Source organism: Lycium barbarum, chromosome 6 (genome assembly GCF_019175385.1).
Source record: "Lycium barbarum isolate Lr01 chromosome 6, ASM1917538v2, whole genome shotgun sequence".
Taxonomy (NCBI): Eukaryota; Viridiplantae; Streptophyta; class Magnoliopsida; order Solanales; family Solanaceae; genus Lycium; species Lycium barbarum.
The window spans coordinates 112563806-112585961 of NC_083342.1; the positions used below are offsets into that span (position 1 = coordinate 112563806).

General features: G+C 35.3%; 1 protein-coding gene across 3 annotated transcripts; it reads left to right on the forward strand.

Moving 5' to 3' along the window:
• Positions 1-14583: 14583 nt before the first annotated feature.
• LOC132645560 (uncharacterized) lies at positions 14584-20945 on the forward strand. Of its 3 annotated transcripts, none has more exons than XM_060362595.1 (3): positions 14584-14848; positions 15403-16501; positions 19855-20945. In XM_060362595.1, exons 2-3 carry the CDS (start codon positions 15419-15421, stop codon positions 20644-20646), a joined length of 1875 nt encoding a protein of 624 aa, XP_060218578.1. In that variant the 5' UTR covers positions 14584-14848; positions 15403-15418; the 3' UTR covers positions 20647-20945. The 3 variants fall into 3 exon arrangements, with proteins under 3 accessions (XP_060218578.1, XP_060218580.1, XP_060218579.1); XM_060362597.1 differs by having other exon boundaries at positions 19864-20945; XM_060362596.1 differs by lacking the exon at positions 14584-14848 and adding an exon at positions 14920-15330.
• Positions 20946-22156: the final 1211 nt, after the last annotated feature.

Here is a 22156-nt window from a genome sequence, read left to right on the forward strand (position 1 = left end):
TATTAAAAAAAAAAACAAAAATTCAAAAGTCTTTATTTTTACCACGAACTACGTCTGGCCTGATTCCTTTGGGATACGTAGGCAACCCGAGGCGGGTTCGGCCCTTCTATTTTGAAATTTTTATCTTCGGTTTGGCCAAACATTTTGGTTCGTATAAAATACATAAGGATTTTTAACAAGATTTTGGTCTTCCCACCATTTAAATTCATGTGTCTTAGTATCTTGAAACTGGGACAAAGTTTTGAAATCGGTCAAATCACTTTCGTAAAATTTTCATTACAACTTTCTCACTTTTCGATTGTTTAGAACTAAGTGTTTCCAGGACTTGAAACTGGGACAAATTTTGAAGTCGGTCAAATCACTTTCAAAACTTTCATTATAAGTTCTTATTTTTCAATTGTCCAGAATCAAGCATCTCTAAGACTGAAACTGGGACAAATTTTTAGAAGTAGCATAAAAGTGGTCTTAAACAAAAGTCCATCCATATTTCTAAAATGTGAGTAAATTCAAAAATCGAGTCTTCTTAATCATGTTACATATTAGAGCCACTAAGTATTTCCTTTCAAAGTCATCTAAATCTCATTACTTTTATTTTCAAAATACATTTTTTTTATATAACTGAAACTCCCCGGCAAAGCAAGATATGTGGTGAGACATCGAAGAACGTGGACGCGACCGAGACAAAAGTCAATTCAAGGGCCAAGTTCCCCGACATGCACAAGTCAACCAATTTTCTTTTAAACTCACAATTTTTCTTTGTTGAGACAGGTCCAATTAACATGAACACGGTGCATGTATTAAATTATGGGCGTGATCAAAAAGTTAACTTTCTTCAAAATGCAAATACTCTTCAGCGTGGATGCAAAGGTAGCTTATGCCGAACGGTGGGCGTCGTTCCACTCATCACGAAATTTCAATTGCAACAGTGGACACAAGTTCATCTTCTCAACCAAGGGCTGTAAGTATAATTCTTTCAGACCCAACTATTTATTCTTATCACTAACAATTGTTTTAGCTCGTGACATTCATCGATGGATCGAATACATATAATCATGGACACTGACCTTGATCACCTGTTATCGGTTACAATTCCTCAATTTCGACATCATTTCATACATATTCAAATCATTATCAAATTCTTTTAAAATGAGGTATTTTAATAAGATAGCAAGATCTAAATATTGCATCGTATATCAAATTGTGGGGTTAATTATAGATTTAATTTCCGTCACAACGGGACAGGGATTAAGATGTGGATATCTTTTTACAATACTATTTCTAAAGTGGACGTGGATTTACATTTACATTGTGGATGCGAGCATGGAAGTGAAAATAGAATTATATTACGGAAAATATACCTACAATTGTAGAAAGTGGATACAGATTTACGTTTTCGAAAGTAAAGTGGATTTATTTTGCGCCGTATAATACGGATGTGAAAGTAGATATAGGTTTGTTTTGCACCGTATAATACAGGCGTGAAAGTCGACGTGGATTTATATTTTGTACCGTGAAAAATGGGCATGGATTTACATTTTTGCACCATAGGAAGTGGACTTGATTAGGCGCCCACCTTAGAATGCGGGTATGTCAATTTTCAATATAGGCGCCCACCTTAGAATGCGGGTATTTCGATTTTTAATTTAGGCGCCCACCTTAGAATGCGGGTATTTCGATTTTTAATTTAGGCACCCACCTTAGAATGCGGGTATTTCAAAATTTAATTTAGGCACCCACCTTAGAATGCGGGTATGTCAATTTTCAATTCAGGCACCCACCTTAGAATGCGGGTATTTCAATGTTCAATTCAGGCACCCACCTTAGAATGCGGGTATTTCAATGTTCAAATTAGGCGCCCACCTTAGAATGCGGGTATGTCAATTTCAATCTAGGCGCCCACCTTAGAATGCGGGTATGTCAATTTCAATCAAGGCACCCACCTTAGAATGCGGGTATGTCAATTTCAATCCAGGCACCCACCTTAGAATGCAGGTATTTCAATGTTCAATTCAGGCACCCACCTTAGAATGCGGGTATTCCAATGTTCAATTCAGGCACCCACCTTAGAATGCGGGTATTTCAATGTTCAAATTAGGCACCCACCTTAGAATGCGGGTATGTCAATTTTCAATTTTGGCGCCCACCTTAGAATGCGGGTATTCCAATGTTCAGTTCAGGCACCCACCTCCGAATGCGGGTATCTTATATTTCAGTTCAGGCACCCACCTCCGAATGCGGGTATCTTATATTTCAGTTCAGGCACCCACCTCCAAATGCGGGTATCTTATATTTCAAGTTCAGGCACCCACCTCCGAATGCGGGTATCTTATATTTCAGTTCAGGCGCCCACCTCCGAATGCGGGTATCTTATATTTCAAGTTCAGGCGCCCACCTCCGAATGCGGGTATCTTATATTTCAAGTTCAGGCACCCACCTCCGAATGCGGGTATCTTATATTTCAGTTCTGGCATCCACCTCCGAATGTGGATTCAACTTTCGAAACAGGGGCTGCAAGTGTAACTTCTCCAACCCTGTCTTATTTACATATATTTCTTTATTGCTAACAATTGTTTTTAGCTGGTGGCTTTTGGAAATATCAAAGTTGGCATCACACATCAAATCGTGGAACTATTTCTTCGGCAGCGAACTGGGGCAATTTGTCGGGAAGGATAGTCAAACTTCCCGACACGGGTCAAAGATCTACCTCGAACACTCGTCTCTAATTGCAAGTATTCTCTTGCGTTCCAGCAATTCAATTTTCAGAATTCTAAAGTTTCTATCACAATACCCAGTGTCATCATAATTCAGCACTGGGACAATATTTTGCAAGTTTTGCGCCAATTGGGGTTCAAGTGTCGTAATTGTCCCAGAACTACACTCGACCTGATTCTCGTATAGCCCGAGATATGTAGGCAACTCAGAGACCGGAGTCCGGTCATAATCCTCTCAAGTTTCCTTTAGCCGGGACAAAATAGGCTACTGAGTCAACGTCTTTGCCCGACAACTCTTTCATCATTATCGGGCAAAGAGGGACAAGTTGTTGACACCCAATTTTGTCCCGCCTCTCTGCCAAAATACCTATTTTTAAGCTTCTAATATTTTTGAAAAAATAAAATATATATATTATGTTTACTATAATTATTAGCCTCTTATCAATACCGACACTTTATTATTCTATTATAATAATAATAATTATTATTATTATTTATTAATATTATTATAATTCACAATTCTTATCATTTCGGCATTTTTACCAGCTTACGCATTTATCTTTGCATAATTAAATAATAGTATTTATTTAGTGCGGATTTTCAAAGAAAAATAATATATATTATTACACGGCTATTATAACACCATATGATCTTATTACCCGAGTCTAATAATCACACATTTTTGGTATTAAGTAATATTTTGTCACCCTCGGTATATTCATTAATTAAAATGGGTCTTTTATTCAAATTTAAAGCCAAACTATTTCTTGCACTCGGTCCGCATTTTGACTTACCGGACTCCAAATTAAAGCCCGATTGACTCCTGATAATTTTGGACTAGTCCATATCCCTTATCTCAATTTTTAGAATAATCCGTGTTTTACTTTATTAGCCTATTCTTTTAATACCCGGTGTAAAAATTGACCCGGTCCGTAAATGAACCGGGTCTGACCCATTTCATTGAAAATAAGGGGAACCCTTTTAGGGTTTCCCCTCATTTCTCTCTCACCTTCCACCAGCCGCCTCCCCCGCCCCCTTCTCTCTCTTCCCTTTCGTCTCTCTTCTCCCACCATCCACATCGTCGCCTCTTTCCTCTCATCTCCGCCGCGGCTCTCCCTTCCCCTCCTCCCTTTTTCGCCCGCCGCTCCTTTCCTTCATCCCTTCCCTTTCCCTTAACCCTCCAAAACCCTAGCGCCGCAACCCTCTTCCCCCCCACGTTCCTCCACCCCACGCGTCTGACATTCTCCACTACGCTTCTGACATCCCACTCCCCCTCTGCTCCACTCAACTTCACCACGTTACACCCACGCCTCCACTGCTCCGACACCGTCACACCACTTCACTTTGTCCCCCACTTCGTCACACCACCCGCTCCTCTCTCTCTTCTTTGTAATAAGCCCTAGAATCGCTATAAATAGAGGTTGGATAAGTCATCGGAGGGGGGACTGATAGAAAAAACCCCCACCCTTTTCCCTAAAAAATACGGAGGCTGGAAAACCCCCCCGGGAAAATTGAGGCTTTCGAATCGCAAAATCCCCCCCTGAAATTAAATTCTGAAACAAGCTCTTTTTTTTTCGCTGTTCTTGAAATCCTGAAAATCTCCAAAATATGAGTCTTTTAATCACCTAAATTCCGAGTTCTATTAGCACTTTGATCTTGTTTATTTATCAAATCAGAATACTACATCAATTCTATTCCATTTTCATTGGTTTTGGTATCATTGTGAACCCGAGCATCGCAAGCTCGGATTCGATAGTGTTCGAGTGGATATCGAGACCTTCGCCTCACTTCGCTGCACCCGAAGAAGGTAAATTTCCTTCCCTTAAATTATTTTTAGCAATTGTTTGAGTGTTTAAACTACTCATGTGATTCGTTTGGTTGATTATGTTTTAGTTCCTATTTGTGGTGGTTTTAGTTGTATTATGCCTGTTTAAGCTCGGATTGATTCTGTTTTTCCAGTTCTGTGATTGTTCGGTTCTGTGTCGTGTATCAATGTGGGTTAATCACAGGCTAATCAGTTCCGCAGTGCCTGTTTCATTCTTCATCGACTAGTTCTATATATTATTCTACAGTTTGCTAAATTACGTGCATACGCTTACCTTTTAGTTGTTCTATTGATTCATTTCATGTTTTGTTATGAGAAGTCGTATATTACTTAGCTTATAGCAGTTTAGGTATATCACATGTTAGGTTAGTTTAGTTAAGTTAGTTTAATTTGATAGTTTCTGTTAGTCAATTTATGTGGTTAAGTATGCTTATGTATGATAATTTAGTTTGAGCATGTAAACAACTCTCCCATATTTAGTTTAATATCGTTTAATAGCTTAGTAGGTATTTGTGTGTTCGTATATATTGGTTGTTTCTAGTTGGTTCAGGTTCAGTTCAGTGTTTTAGTAGTATCCTATCTGCTATTTTTTTAGGGTAATGGCGTCTGCATGTTCATGTCTTAGTTTGGCTAAATTTTCATTTTTAGTAGTCAATAGCATCTTAGTTTGGTCTAGTTCAATCTCGATTTTAATGGTATTCATGTGTTCATGTGAGCTTGCGCATGATGAATTGTGCCAACTAGCAATGATATATGATATATCAACTTGTAGCGTCATCCTGTATGCTTAAGTATCGACTTAAAATAAGGTCTGAGTCTATCCTGATCAGTGATATGTTCTTTCATACAATGCTAAGTTAATGGCATGCCTCAGTTGTTTTCTTTTTTGTTAGTCGTATGGCTGATTCTGATCCTGATTTTTCTACCCTCCATAACTCTGCTTCCGCTTCTGCTTCGCGTTTTTCTTTAGTTTGTGGAGTGGCTGGTCCTGCCTCTGTTTTATTCGTTTGAGGGGCTGGTTCTGATTTCCTCTCTGTTTAATTAGAAATACTCTGTTAGGCCGAGATTTATGCTTTAAGGATCCATGTGATCCAGATATGTGATAGTTTTAGTGTGCTACTGTAGTAGTTGATTTATACATGGTTAGCTTGGTGTAAGTATTCAGTTAAATGGATAATAAGCTTACTAAAGGTTATCATAAGATTTTGTTCTTATTTGAATTTGATGTATTATAAAAAAAGGGCTAGTAAGAATTGGCTTTCTTTTGAAATTATATTGGTATCATGTTAGGGAGGTTGCCGTGCTTGTTTAGTTTAAGAATTGAGTTTGCCTGCCTGAATATCATTCCTCTCTCACATTACCTTTGATTTAAAATTTAGTATGCCCACTGTTCGGATTGGGTAAATAACATTTTCCCTTGGTTGGATCTGTGCATTAGCCGAGTGAAATAATGATCATATTGAATGTTGATGATTTTTTTTGGGAAAACTGATTGCTGCCCCACTCTTTTTTTTATTTGCTTGTGCGGCTGTCCAGTGTGATTGTATTATGGGATTGTATATATATTGTATATGATACGTATATCTTAATTAATAACGTTGATAGGAAGACGGGGGTGAAAGCTTTCCGATATTGACCTTCTATACATCCTTATGAATATGTATACACAAGATATATTTAAATATAGACAGCATATACATAATCTTTGATCTGTTTTGAAATTCTATCTTTACATGTTCGACCTTATTCTTTTGATTATATTCTAATCCTTTTCCTTTCTTTTTCTGTGCATGACCATCGCATACGAATCCGAGGGACTCGTTCTTCTCCCGCATTCGGAGTTGGGCTATAAGTCCAACAAAATCTTTCCGAGTCATTCCCTATCAATCCTGTCCGCAGCAGAAAATAGAAAACAGAATTTATTGGGTCAAAGCCCAATAGCAGGCAGATCCGTAGCATTAAAAACGTGGACTGAGCCCACTCTCACCAACAGCAGCAGCAGTCCTTCAAACGTGGGCTGAGCCCATTAAATTTTATTTCACCCCCTATTTTGTTTTTATGCATTTAATTTGTATTATTTGACTAACCCGTTACTTTGTTTTGTTTTCTTAATTTAGATGAACCTTAGTGAAGTTAGAGAGGTTTAGTCTTAGTAATGGGTAATAAACCAATAATTAATTACATAGGTTTCATCCTTATTAATTTTATGTTAAAATTATTTATAACGCTTATAACATTCATCTTTCATTAGAATAAATTTTTTTTTTTTTAAAATAGCATATTCAAGTAAAGGGAAGCATATTTTACTATTATAGACACTTCAAAACATCATTAATACTCAAATATGAACTCAAGTATATTTTATTAATAACTCTTTAAGTTTGAATCAATCATATATATAGTTTTAGCTAAGCATAGTTAATAAAAAATAATGAAGAGGATAAAGAAAACTTTCAATAGCTATTTTTGTATTTTTTGTTCCTAAAAATCAATGAACCATTTGAATTATTTCAAGCATTTTCGTCTACTCATATGTAAATTATCTTTTGTAAGTTTTATTGCAAAAGTAGCACTAGTATTCAAAATCATATCAACATTCATGAGTTTATTTTGAATGGCATTTGAAATTTCCTTTTATGCAAATCATCACGTTTCCTACAGGTCTTATTCTAAATAGCATTTTTTATTTAAAGTTTTATCAATTTCTATCAATTTTGTTTTAAATGGCATTTGAAATCTTCTTTCATGCAAATTATTATATTTTCTTTAAATCTTATCTTCAACAACATTCTTATATTTTTCTTAAAAAACCTTAGCAACATTTCTTAACCCTTTTTGTTTTTCTTAAGGTTTAACGTCTTATTTAGCATTAATTAATTAACCTAAGTTTGGTCGGATAACCGTAAGTTAACGGATTCTAAAGGATGCCTAACCCCTTCCCTTTAGGATAATATAGAACCCTTACCTAGAATCACACTGGTTAAGCAGACTATTAATTGAGGTTTAGTTTTAACTTTACCTTAGTTAACATTTAGATGTCCTAATTCATCGTTAAATTAATTAGGTGGCGACTCCTTAAAACAAAATAAATAGGAATCACCAATACGTCATACTCCCTAAATCAACCCGGTTAAAATGGGGTGTGACAGCTTGACATTTGTTTTCTTATTTCCTTGCAATCCTGCATTAACTACGTTTTTTTTTAGCCGAGGGTGTATCAGAAACAACTTCTCTATCCCACAAAGGTAGAGTTAAGTTTGTCGTACATCTTACCCTCCCCAGACCTCACATGTGGGATTACATTTGGTATGTTGTTGTAGTTGTTGACGATAGTTTGGTAGTTGGATATGTTGTTATTGTTGTTGACTATTGTTAGGTAGCTTATTGTAGGTCGTAGCTATACTTTCGCTATTTAGCATTCATGGCTACTTTTATATTATTCAATTCGGTTGTATTCATGAATACAGTTCATGGCAAAATGCTTCGGTGTATTCATCATGACAACAATTCGGTTGTATCCATGAATACAATTCAAGGCGAAATACAGTGTATACAGGGATACAAACAATAAAAACTCAAAAATATATAAGGATTTGCCAAAAAAATCTCGTTCGGAACACATAAATATAGGCAGAAATACAAAAAATACGTTGTATTTACACTAAAAATGGAGAATACACTCAAATCCGGTGAGATCTAAGCCGACCAGATCTGAGAAATACAATTAAAAAATCTGACAAAATAAAATTATACTGTATTTACACTCAAATGGAGAAATGCACTCAAATCCGGCTAGATACGAGCAATACAATTAGCAAATACGGCGAAACAACAAAAATACATTGTATTTACACTTAAAAGGGAGAATACATACAATAATACACGATATTTGTACTCAATGTATTTTCTTGCGCTTCGTCGGTGCCTCAACGGAAAAAATTTCATCGAATTTTCGGAATAAAAATATTGTCAAAAGATAGACTGGCCTAAGATCTATCCATTCATGTATGTTTCATGTGATGAAAGTGACCGAGCTCAACAAGTTTGAGAAATAAAATTCTATTTTTTCTTGATTTTCTCAGATATACGGAGTTTTTTGAGAAATTGAAAGAAAAGTGTTATAAATTCGTGTAGAGGAGCATGAGAGCAAGAAATTGTGAAAATTTAGGACCATTTGGAGATCGTCGCAGGGGCGGCGATGCCAGACGATAGCGGCGCATCGACAGTCTGGCGGCGATCTGGTAGCAACAGAGAGGTTTTTGGAGACAAGATGGTTCTTAGGGTTGTGAGTGGGAGGGAGAGATTTGGAAATTGTATGTGGATGAAAAATTTGCTATAAAATCCAAACATTAGCTATGTATTGTAATTATTTTAAACTATAGCCGTGAATGGTAAATATCTTATAGATGTTAATTATACCATGTAAAATAATAAGACATTGAGTGCAGGGTTTTGAGCACGTGGTTTTGGGAAGCCCATGGTTTTAGAAAAAAGTGGTTTTGTTTTGCCAATATTAAGGAGACCTCTCTTTCATTTTTCTCCATAATCACACTACCTCACACACATTTTTTTTCTTCTCTATATACTCTCCATTTTCTTTTCATAGGAAGACTAACACTTTCTTCCTTTCTCTCTATATTTTATATAGCATTGCCTTTAATTAGTCCAACTCATAACCCTAAGGCTTTTTCTCTAAATATCACTATGGGTGTTGGAAGATGCATGCTAAATCCTTTGCAAAAATGGCTAGAGTTAGGGTTTATATTCTACATCCATTAGAGTAATCGTTAGGCTGTGGAAATAGGGGATTGACCCGCCTTGTGAGGATTTCCGTCGGCCAATGACACAAATAGTGATTGATGTAGATCTGCTTTCGCTAAATGAAAAATCGTAAGTCTCCTAAACTAGTATTTTATGACGAAATTCGTATTATATTGGAACTAGAGTCATAAGCTCGTGTTCCGATAATTGACATATTAATATGCAAATTTAAATTTGTAACTTAATTGCATTATTTCATGACTATAAATGCTTAATTTTTGCATAAAACCTTAAGCTTTTGTATGTCTCTTCGAGAGCTCTCCGATGATACGTAGATCATATCTTTTTGCCTTATAATTTGTCAGATATTGAATTTTTAATCTAGGGTTTTATTGTTATGAATTTAACCCAAAAAATTCAATAATCGATTTTTCGTGCAATTTTTGTGCGAATTAACTTGGGTAAACTATTACCCATCTATTTTCTTAGCAAAATCATATGATTAATTGTGATTATCATCAAAAAATTAGGTCGAATTTTAAAGAAAATCGGTTTAGGTTGGTCAAGAACAAAACTCATCAAAATTACCCCTGAACTTTGAAAAATAGTTCATCCATACCCTTCGTTATACTTTAGGGCCAATTATACCCTTACAGTTATACTATGGGGGTCAATTATACCCTTCTGTCTAACTGTTGCCACGTGGCATCATCTCAGCCCTTCAAAATTATTTTACCCTCAAATAATTTTTTACTCACTAAAATAACTCAATCCGACCCGAATTTTTTTTTTCCAGCAAAAATAATACGTATAATTTTTCCAGAAAAAAGTATAAAAATTATCCGTATTATTTTTGCTGAAAAAAAAAAATCGGTCGGATTGAGTTATTTTAGTGAGTAAAAAATTATTTGAGGGTAAAATAATTTTGAAGGGCTGGGATGATGCCACGTGGCAACAGTTAGACAGAAGGGTATAATTGACCTCATAGTATAACTGTAAGGGTATAATTGACCCTAAAGTATAACGAAGGGTATGGATGAACTATTTTTCAAAGTTCAGGGGTAATTTTGGCCCTTTTCCGTTTTTTTAATCATATGGATCAATCTTTTAACGTTTTTTTAATTGGATTTGATGGTTCAAATCATTCCTAAAGTACATTCAGAACATAAACTAGTAATTTAATTTAAGAGAGTTGGTAGAAAATCATAATTTTTGTCTGAATTTCTCAACAGACCCGCCCTGAAAAAGTCCTCTCATTTATTTTTTTGAACTTTTGCATATGTTTTGATGATTTCTTTATCAGTTGGTTTTTGAAATCAATTGTAAAACATGTTTAGAACAAAACTTTGTGTTTTTATCAGATAAAAATAGACAAAAAACAGAAAAAAATTGAATAGGATAGCGAAAAACCCATTAGCTAATGTATGGGTCGAGCAAACCCATCTCGAGGAGGAAAATGACCAACCTATGTGGCTGGTGAAGTCCACTCTCAGCCAAAACTTGTGGTAGAGAGTGCGGCTTATCCCTAGGTTTGTTTTTTATGTTTTTTGTATTGCTCGAAATTAAAATTATGATTTTTTCATATTTTATTAAAAAATAATATTTGGAGTACTGGAAATATTTTTGATGTAATTAATATCGTTGTGAGAACGTTAATTACATATTAATTATTTTATGTGTTATTTTCTTAAATAAAAAATATGAAAAATTATTATATGATATTTAATTAGGTGACTCACTTTGCCTAGAAGTTTATAAAAAAAATATATTTTATTTTCTAAATTAGGTATAAATGTTGATTTCCTCTGTGATTCGTTTTTGGAAACATATGAAAATTAATTTCTTTTTGCTCTGATTAAAATATTATGTTGATATATAAGTGTATGTATTTAGAGTAAGATTTGATTTGATTTTTTCTATTTGGTGTGTATATTTTTGTGTATATACCACCTGTTTAACCAAGAAATAAATTTATTCGTTGAGTATTTTACATCCAACCTCTATGCTTTGACGATGATTGGGAAGATAGTGAACATTCGACTCTAAGACTTATGTTTATGTTTTAATAGCTTTGTCAATTTGCTAAAATTATATTTATGTGTATTCAGAAATTTGTGCTTTTATGCTAATTGTGAAATTTTGTATGTTACAAAATATGTAGAACTTTTGTTTTCCATAAATACCATATTTGTTGCTTTCAAAAATATTGTTATAGGTCTTATCATAAGTGAAAAGCACAACGGTAACAAATATAAGTCTTTTAAGCAATAAACTGTAATGTGTGTTGGAACAAAATGTTTTTAATACTTTGAATAATGTCATGAATGAGCCTAATAAGGACAATACGACCCAATATAGGTGAGCCTTTGAATCCCATGATGCTTGAAACACACGAATTTCCTAACACATTACGCTGTCGAGCAATGATACTGTCACATAAAATTCTAGTCTCACATGATTGTCAAGGTTCTTTGGTATGCTCTTAAAACTAAGTAATGTAGCACTGTGGTTACCCAACTTAGGGTCATAAATTGACTAATGAGCAACAAGTTCAAGCGATTGTCCATTTTTTGCCTCAAAGTTAGGAGTATATGAATACGAGCCTGACTCATAATAAGTGGAAGTACATTCTATGATGTGAGGCAACACTTAGAGTTAGAAGATGAGCGGAATGAGGCCATCAAAAACTTGCAAAAATGATTTTAAATGTAAAACTAGAGGAAACGGGAAAGTTAACGCTCAGACAAACAAAAGGCCAGACATGAGTTCATGCTTATTGAGTATATCAAGGAACTTAGTTCAGATATATATGATATCTGAATGTTATCTATACAACATTATCTCATGAGATAAAGACGTTCACTTCGTGGTAAAAGGAGAAAAGTTGTAGCACATGTTTCGTATCATGTGTATAAATGTCAACCAAAAGGGTTAACATAAATTTTATCTCAACTTATTGTTGCGTGAGACCTTATTGATTACCTCCAGGACTCCTCTTAATGGCTTGAAGCTTTGTTCGATGTTCACTATCTTAGCATGCTACCAAATGACCATGAGAGATTCAATTTTTGGCGAAGCGTGATGAAAAAAGCAAGTTTGATACAATTTGAGAGACTCGTGGGAAGAGGTAGATCATTGGCGGAATCTCATTTAACTTGTGTTTGCTGATATCCATCATGACTTGTGAGTCATAATTATGAACACAAGAAACTATGATACATGAGATCAAAGTGAAATGTATTAATGTGATTCAAATAATCTAGGATACTGTGGATACTTATTATGATCTACTAGTAGGCCTTTAAGACGATGACATGAGGCTATTATTTCTAATAGATGTATAACAAAGTGCTCCCATAATATGTTGGTCATACGGCCTATTTATCCAGTATGAATTATGCAAGAGAAATAGCAGGAGAATATGTTTTCCCTTAGTTTGATGGAGTTTGAGCGCTACCTTATATGCGAGTGTGAGATGTTGAAAAAAAAAAAGCTCATGGGGCAAGTACACCCATAAAGGGTGCTAGCTCAATAGACGACTCATTAGGTGGTCCAACCCTTAACCCTAAAATTGTCTATATTAATACCAATATGGGTGTCGGAAGACGCGTATTAAAATCTTGCAAAAATGGCTAAGCGTTAGGGTTATTCTCTACATCCATTAAAGTGATCTTTAGGTTGTGGAAATAAGGGATTCAACAGCCTCGTGATAATTCCAACAACCGATAACACATGTCGTTGTTGCTGTAGATTCACTTCCGCTAAGGAGAATCCCATAAGTCTCCTAAATTAGTATTTTATGATGAAATACTACAGAAAGTTATATGTGTGAAATTTATTTCTCTTGTCAATTTTTTTAAAAGATAATCTTACTAATTTATAAGTAAAGAACTCATATATCGGTTAGTCAAATTATTAATGTCTCCTATTTCCACGATAGTTATCATGTTTCGCTTCTCGAGATATAATTTAATTAATTTTATAGCCATATTTGATTAGATTAATTTAAAATTCAGATATTAAAAACGATACGAAAAGTAGTATAAGTTGCATTTTTCTCATATCAATCTGATAAAAGATATTACATCTTAAAACATTGATCAAAGATTGTATTGTTTAACTCTAAAAAGTAAAATGTGATAAATATTTTGAAACGAATAAAGTAGCCTGAAACATGTGAAAAGTTAACCTTCATTTTGAGACTTACAATGACCCAAAGATTACAATTACCAACAAATAAAGTAAAATTGCACAATCATCCAAAAGTTCCTTCCTTCATTTACTTTATATCTAGTTTTTACAAAAAGCTTAACTGGTAATTAGTGTAGGTAAACTTCAGACAAAACTGCTTCTCCTCTACTTCGTATTTTTCTTTTTCACCATTGTACAATAGTGTCTTTCAAATCTATTATACATCAAATGAAGTGCAATGCTAGAATCAAAGCCTACCAAAAGCATAAAAAATCACCAATTCAAATATACAATATTTTAATGGAGTAAAGTAATACACCATCTAAAAACCAACAGTATTGTAAGCTTATAGAAGCAGGTCTTGAATTTCAAATATGAAAGGTGAGTTTAAATTAAATGGGTGTTGGTGAAAAAACTTGAAAACGTTGGTATGGATGAATACTGGTAGTTCAAACTTCAGAAAAATTACTTTTAGTTTCGAACATACATGTCTGAAACTTCATGTATTGATAGTTCAAACGTGTATGACAGAAATTTGGCCTTAGCAAGCCAAGCTTCTGACGCATAAATCACAAGTTCGCTCGTACAAGTAATATACCAAACATCAGACGAATTTTGTAACTTCAGACTCAGATGTATGCAACTTCAGCCTACAATGACTAAACTTACAAAAATTTCTGAACTATAGTTTGTGACTTAAACAACTTTCCCAAAGTCGACTATGTAGAAGAAATTGCACGGTTTGCCCTTCAAATGGGTTGATCTTTAATTTTTGTTTTCAGAATTGAACTTATGCCTAGCGGGGCATAAAGGCGCAGGACATAACTTGTGGGATATTATGATGTGAAAATATAAACTTATGCCGGACGAAAAAGTTATTTGCCTTGAGGGGAAAAAATTAAAGACCAACACAAAATAGGGACAAAAGTGCAAATGACCGATTATCTATGCACTCGCGCCCATCCTCAAGCCCATTCTAGCCCGTCCAAATTTTGGAAGCCCGTGAAAGTCCCATATGAAACCAAAATCTAGCCCGTTTTGACACCTCTATATAATATATATAAAATCCTAGTTGCTTTAGTGTCACTTGAAAAACCCTAATAGACAAATCATTCTCCCAACCCACTCCACCCACTATTCTCTCTCTCTCTCTTCCTTTTTTTCTAATTTTTTAAAAAAACTTTCTTTTTCTTCCTTTTTAGTGCAAAATTGTAGATCTACAAGCAACCCCAAATCTTAAGGGTTACATCAAAACTTTGGGGAAGAATATAAAAGAAGCTTAGAAACCAAAGGGCCAAGAAGAAAAGAAGAGAGACAGAAAGGAAAGGCCAGCCTCAACATCCAATTACACATTTTGCTGGTACGTCTGTGTATCCCCCCCCCCCCCCCCCCCGCCGGTCCCCAATACCCCCAAAAGATTATTGCAACAATTTTTTCTTTACATAGGAATAGGGTATTCAATTTCTTCAAATAACAACAATAATAATATATTCGGTATAATTTCACAAGTGTGATCTGATGTAAAGAATATATCTACAAAATCTCATCTTTATATTTGTGGGCTAGAGAGATTATTTTTGATAGAATCGACTGAAAAAAATCATAATCAATTTTTACAGAGGGTATTCCATTTCTTCCTATTCAAGAATTCGAAAAACACCCCACCCCCACGTAGACCCCGCACCCCACCCCACCCAACCCAAACCCCGATTTCCCTCGCGATAATTTTTGTTGGGTTTCCAAAATTTGGATGCCTTTTTTGGTCATAAATATCTTTCCCGCCTAAAGGCAAAAAATCAATCGACGCTAATGAACACCAACTTGCTTCCATTGTCTTCAATGGTAACACTTGTTTAAACTTCATTTACTTGTTTCTTTTTTTCATTTTTGTGTTTAAAAATGACATTTTTATAGGTTTTGGATTTACAAAATGGCAGGATGGTCGAAGAGAGTTGATGGGTCAGGACTAGAAAGTTTCAGGTCATCTGAAAATGACATTTTTATCAATCATTTGTTGAAAGAAGTTAATGGCAGTTCATATTTTAGGCCATTTCCTCCAATGCTTGGTGATGGGAAAACAGTTGATTTATGCAAGCTTTACTTGGTTGTGAGGGAAAAAGGTGGGTATCAAAGTGTTTGTACTAGTGGGATTTGGGGTGTAGTAGCTAAAGAGTGTGGGTTTGATTCTACTTGTGGTTTGGCTTTGAAGTTGGTTTATGTTAAGTATTTAGATGTATTGGAAAGAACAATGATGGGACTTAAGCAAAATGATAATGAAAAGAGTGGTTTGGGTTTTAGTGCTGTTAGGATGGACCTAGAGCTGGATTTGAAGGATGTTTTGATGAAAATTTCTGATGAAAAAAAGAAAGATGCGGAACATGCAAATATGGAGTTTGATTCTGCAACTGATAGAAAGTTGAACAATGATATTGAGGTTCAGGATGTTGTTGGTTCTATTAGATATTCTGAGAATTTTGTTGGAAACCCAAGTTTGGACCACAATGTTTGTAATGAAAAGGGTGTTGGTGAAGAAACGAGTGTTGTTGATGCTGAAGAAGATTCAAAGTTTATGAATCGAAACGAAGATGGCCAGCATGATACAAATGACACTGGGTTAATGAAGTTAAGAGGGGATGAGGAAGATTGCGTTATTAGGAAGAGGAAGTATACCGATGAAAAGATGAGCATCGTTTGTGATGAAGAACAGTTGAAGTTTGAGAATGGAAATGGAGACGTTCAATGTGGTAGGGATGCCATTGGGTTGACGAAGCTTAGTGGGGATGAGGTAGATGACATTACGAGGCAGAGGAAGCGAGAGTCTTACTTGGACATGCTTAAGTGGGTTACTGAACTTGCAAAGGATCCATGTGATCCTGCAATTGGGCATCTGCCTGAAAAATCTAAGTGGAAGTCTTATGGGAATGAGGTGGTTTGGAAGAAGATTCTTTTGGTAAGAGATGAAATGCTTTTGGAAAGGAATGTGGATACAAGTACTCAATACTCCATATGGCAGGTACTTCATTTATTAAGTAAATTTTTTTGGTCTCAACTCTCAACAATTCTTACTGTGATTTACCAGATAAAGTATTTCATTTATGTAGTTCTGCTGGAATGTCAACTGCATTTTATAATGTTGACGGCATAACGTTGTAGTTGACAGGGGGCATGGCTGTTTGATCTTCATGCATTATATAACTTATCTTTATCCATATCTGTCGCATTTTGCTCAGTATTTCTTCTAGGTTATTTGAAGATGTTTCCAAATTATTCTGTCAGGGGGTATGCAATAGTTCAAGAGCAAGGTTGGGTCTGCCTAAGGATTTCTAGATTTTTGTTGAAGTTGGAATATAGAAGGGTAGAGGGGGCAGTGAAACTTCCATGAGTCCTAGAATCATCTTGAGCTGGTGCTGCAAGGACTACTTTTGCTTGTTAAAAACAAATCTAAGTTTACATGTGTTATGCATGATTTTATCATGTATAATTTTAGAAGTTTAATAATGCCTTGGAGACAAAAGGTACTGCATTACACAAAGTAAGGTTCGTATGAACTCCCTTTTTTATGAATGAATCCTTTGCCTTTAGTTTCAGGGTCAAATTGGCCTTTTAACAATGCCGTTGTTAAGGGTGTGTTTGATATGGAGGAAAACATTAAAAATGTTTTGCCAATCCAATTTTCCATGTTTGGCTGGTCAAAATGTTTTGGAAAACATTTTCTCTAGGAAAACAAGTTCCTTAAAAATGAGGAAATGACTTCCCTAATGGAAGTAGGGAAAACAAGTTCTAAGTGACATTTCAAGCTTATTGTCTCCTCCCCACCCACCTAACGCCCCAACCCCACTACTCCCAGACCCTACTTCCACCCTATTCAACCCATAGTGTTTTTCGAGATTGCATATAGATGCTTTTGGAATATAATATTTTTTTTGCTTACTTACCAAACACTAGAAGATAAATAAGAAACCACTTGTTTTCCAAGGAAACTTTTTCCATGGAGAACATTTTCCTTCATACCAAACACACCCTTAATCTTAAATTTTCTACTTCACATGATATAGTGACAAAAATAGCAAAGTAAAACTTACTATTCAGCCTGTTCCAATACATTACATGTTCGATAAGAAGGGTTAAAGATGTGAATTGTTTGGTTTTCCTTCCTTCTTGAGAAACATGTCTAATATTTTCACTTTTGTGTCATGGAATAGTAGAATAGATGATAAAGTTTTATTAAGAAGAGAAAGATGGGCTTGTAAACTTTGTGTTATTTAGAATGTACCAGGACTTCTCATGGAAGGACAACATTCTGGTACAACTCAAAGGAACGTACGACAAATATTATAGTACAGGACTTCAATATAGAATTATAGATGATTTATAATTTCCAAACGCGCATGAATTTTTTCAACGTTTGTTCATGTTCATCTATTAAAAGGCATTAGTATATTTTTAGGAGTAGGAAGTGCATATTTTCAAACTTGAATCTGAAAAGCTCAAGTTTAGTATGTATCCCAGTTGTCATGTTGAGATTGTGTGGAATTTGGAAAATATTAGAAATTGCTTTTATGTGATTATGACAGAGTTTATTTGCTCAAAATTATGTTCCATTCGGCTTTCCTTTTTCTAGGAGGTATTGGGAAGAGGGAGAGAGGAGCTTTTATGAGAAAGCTCAAGAAAATGCATGTATGATGTGAAACATGATAATTCATGATCTTTTGTTTTCTTCTCTACTGAAATTGACTCAGTTAGAATGATAAATGCTAGAAATATATCCATTTTCAATAGGAGTTTACATGTCAGAAGTGTGTTTAGAAACTTTTCAATATGCTCAATGTTCTAATATGAGTCCTCGCTACTAAATGTATGGATGTTAGATCATTTTTCTTCTAGGTTAAGAACCAATGAAATACCTAGCATAAAATCTACACTTATGTCCCCATTAATATGGTTTCGCTACTGTTGACTTCTTTAAGTGTAAGATTAGCAGACATTTCTTGGAAGATTCTACAAACAGATTTGAGAAATTCGAAATACTAGGATGCTGAGTTGAAAAGTCCTCGTAATTGTGATGCTGCAAAGCGGCACTTACTAGTGAGGGAGTCGCGGTTACGAAAATGCTTCTTGTATGTGTGTGCCCATCACATTCACTCTCAAATCAATTTACTTATTTTTTCTAATAAAAAAGAAGGAAAAAAAAAAGACGCTCTCACACTATTTTCAGAAATCCATGGCTTCTGAAAATGTTAGACTAGGTATGAAACTACGGAGTCCATGCAGGCAATAATTTTGGTAATTTACCCGAAAGGAAAGCTTTGGGGCAAACCTGGATGCATTGAAATCATAAACATAACAGCATCAAGTTTGGGTTGGTTACTGAATATGGACTTTTGAAGTTTAGGAATTGTATTAAATACTTTATAATGCGGCAAAGCCTCAAGTGTATTGTGATGTGCCTCGATTGAATGTGTTGATGGGATGTGTACTTTTTAACATGTGATAAGTGGTAAGCTAAGAATGCTAATTCAATTGCAGCTTTAAGTTTGGCTTCGTAAAAAAGAAAGATTGATTTAGTTTGGTTGACTTTTCTTTTAATATGAATAGTAAAGCTTAAAATTGTTTTTTTTTTGGGTTGTGGGGGGTGGGTGGTTTATATTCTTATTGCTCTCTCATACTTTTAGGTTGATGACAATGGCAGTAAATTTGGATGGCTGAAGTTGGTTTTCCAGATTGTTTAGTGTCATATTCCGGAATAACCAAGCCATATTTGATGTTCAGAGGATTCGTGTTCTTAGTGACCATAAAAATAAGACATGTTGGATCCTTGCAGGCCTTCTCTGTCCCAGTTCAATTATTTGTCTTAAGTAGATGGTGCCGCGCTAATATTCTTCTTAAATGGCTAAGCCCTTTTTTATTCCCTTCATCTTTAATACTTCATTTGAATATCTGTCCTGCAAATGTTAATTATGTGTTCCAATTTTCCAGTTTGTGTAGCATGTTTTAAATTCATAATTGATGGACTTCCATAATATCCAATATGTAATACAGCCTATATATCTGGAGAGAGTTCCGTGCTTCCAATTGTGATCCCTTTTTATGCAGTGTGCCTCTTATGCTAGATAAGCTGCTAATTCAGTAACCGAAATAGCATTCGGTTTATTCGGCATTTTTTTCAAGCTTAAAATGTGATTATTCACAGTAGTGCAGAGTTGAAAGCTCAGAGTGTGATCTCTTTTGAACCTTTTGACCATTTCTTTCTTACAGCTTTCAAACTCATCTAGCCAATCATGAGAATACAAACATTTAGGCTCTGTTGAAGATTGTTAATTTATTCATATTGTTCTTGGTTTAATTCAACTTTTCTTTGCATTGTAGCAAAAACAGAGAATGCATCCATCTATGTATGATGATAATAGTGGGTCTGAGCGGCTAAGGTGCAGCCAAAGGGTCCTATCTGCAAAAGAGTCTTTGAAAAATTCAGGTTCTCATATTGATGGACCTACTGACTCTTCTGCAGAGTCAGGAGTTTGGTGGAACCGTCGGCGTAAGAAAATAGCATCAATTGGGTCAGAGTTTCAAGCGGATATTCCAGAATGGAAAAGTGACATCTATGAACCTGACTCTAAATGGTTGGGCACCCAAATCTGGCCACTGGATAAAAATGAACAGAGCAGAATATTAATTGAAAGAGATCCTGTTGGGAAAGGAAGGGAAGATACATGTGGTTGTCAATATCCAGGTTCTTATGACTGCATCAGGTTTCACCTTTACGCGAAAACGAGGAAGCTTAAACTTGAGCTAGGATCCGCCTTTTATGACTGGAAATTTAACTACATGGGTGAAAAGGTTGCACTTTCTTGGACAACAAAAGACGAACAGAAATTCCACGATATAGTGAAGTCGAGCCCTTTGTCTGAGGATGAGAGTTTCAGTTACTGGCCTGAACTTTTTAAGTGCTTTCCTCACAAAAGCAGGGAATCTTTGGTAAGCTACTATTTTAATGTCTTCCTGCTAAGGCGGATAGGTCAGCAGAGTAGGATGAATGCAAGTGACATTGACAGTGATGATGACGAATCAGGGTATGGACCTAGATCTATTTGTTTTGGACGGGATCCTAAGCTCTCCATCTTGTGTTCCCCGAAGAAAGCACGTCTAGATCTGAAATAGTAACCAAAGGTAGATTACCATCGATGATTTTTGTTCAGAAATGTAAATTCCAGGAGTCTTTCTTTTTCTTTTTTACTTCAGCATATTTTGGGTCAGTAGGTATTGGGGTTTATGGGAGGTTTACGGATATCAATTTTTGGTCTGCGGTTCTCAATGTATACAGTTTACACTCCCTTTAGAGTTACCAGTGCTTGAAACAGAAAGAATCAAGACTTCTAAGAACACAAACTTGTACTGAGCAGCAAAGTCTTTGAGTTATATATGCATGCTGCTCTTATCTAAAAGTTACCATTGTTCTTTGTTTGATGATATTCTTTTCTGCCTGTTGTCTTGCTTTTGCTTCTTTGTGAACCTCTGAAAGTGTTGAGCTTTTGAATGGTCCTTTTGTTCAGGTTAACTGGTAAATTGATGAATTCAAACTGGCAGGTTTTTGCTTCTTTCTGAACATTTTCTTGTTGCAAAGAATATGATAATAATAAAGATTGCCGATGATTGCTAGCTTAGTAGAGGTGATTTGGTAAGATCATGCCAGCAAAGCCACTCTCTCTTATATTGTAAAGTCTATCTTCTGTTAAAACATCCTTGAATTGGAACTTTTCTGGGCCATGCAAAGAGATGAACATACAACTTATCCAAATTGGACTTCTTTTTGTGCTGTAACTAACTCTAGGAAGGTCTAAAGAGATTCTTTACCCCTGATTTGTTATCCTTTATGTAGCAAAATATGTTGTAGATCTTTCATCCACTTGCAAAGCCATGTGCTAAAAGGTGTAGATTTGTGTCAAATACAATTAATGGTTGCAGCTATTTGCCAAATTGATACAATCTCTTGCCCATTTTGCTTTCTGCACAAGTGACATAGACAATACTTGAGTTTATAGTTGTGTATATTTCAGATGCTTTCCTGTTATTCTATTTCTCCTAATTCTGAGTTTTGCCTAAAGGAGCTGTGTTTAGGCTGTCAGTTGCACTTTTTTTTGGGCGGGTAAATATTTGATTTCACATAACTATGATGGGTACTCTTCCTATTTCAAGTAGTTCTGTTTTCACTTTAAAAAAGTCGCATGTGATTAACTTTTGGAGTTAAATTGGACATAGAATAATTCACTTTTGAAAAGTAAACATAGGCCGCACCCTGCCAAACTTGAATAATAGCACAGCACATTGAAAAGGTGTTACTCGTCTTTTTAATTTTCATCTCTATCAATCAAAACAGCGTACAGCCCTCAATTATTTTTAGAGTGAGTATGACCCGTGAATCGTGAAAAGACCTAAGGTGAAATCACAAGCATTAAACTACATTTTCCGTTGCTTTCTACACTTCTGTACTTCCATTTTTTTTTTCAAAGATAGATAATAGAGTAAAAAAAAAGTGACTTGAACCTCCTTTGGCGCTTCTAGGCGAATGATCCTTGCCTGTACAAGCAAGCATACGTGCTCCCTCAGACCTCATTTTCTAGTGGTGGCAGGCCATAGACAATAAGGATCATTAGTGGAATTAAAACCTTAA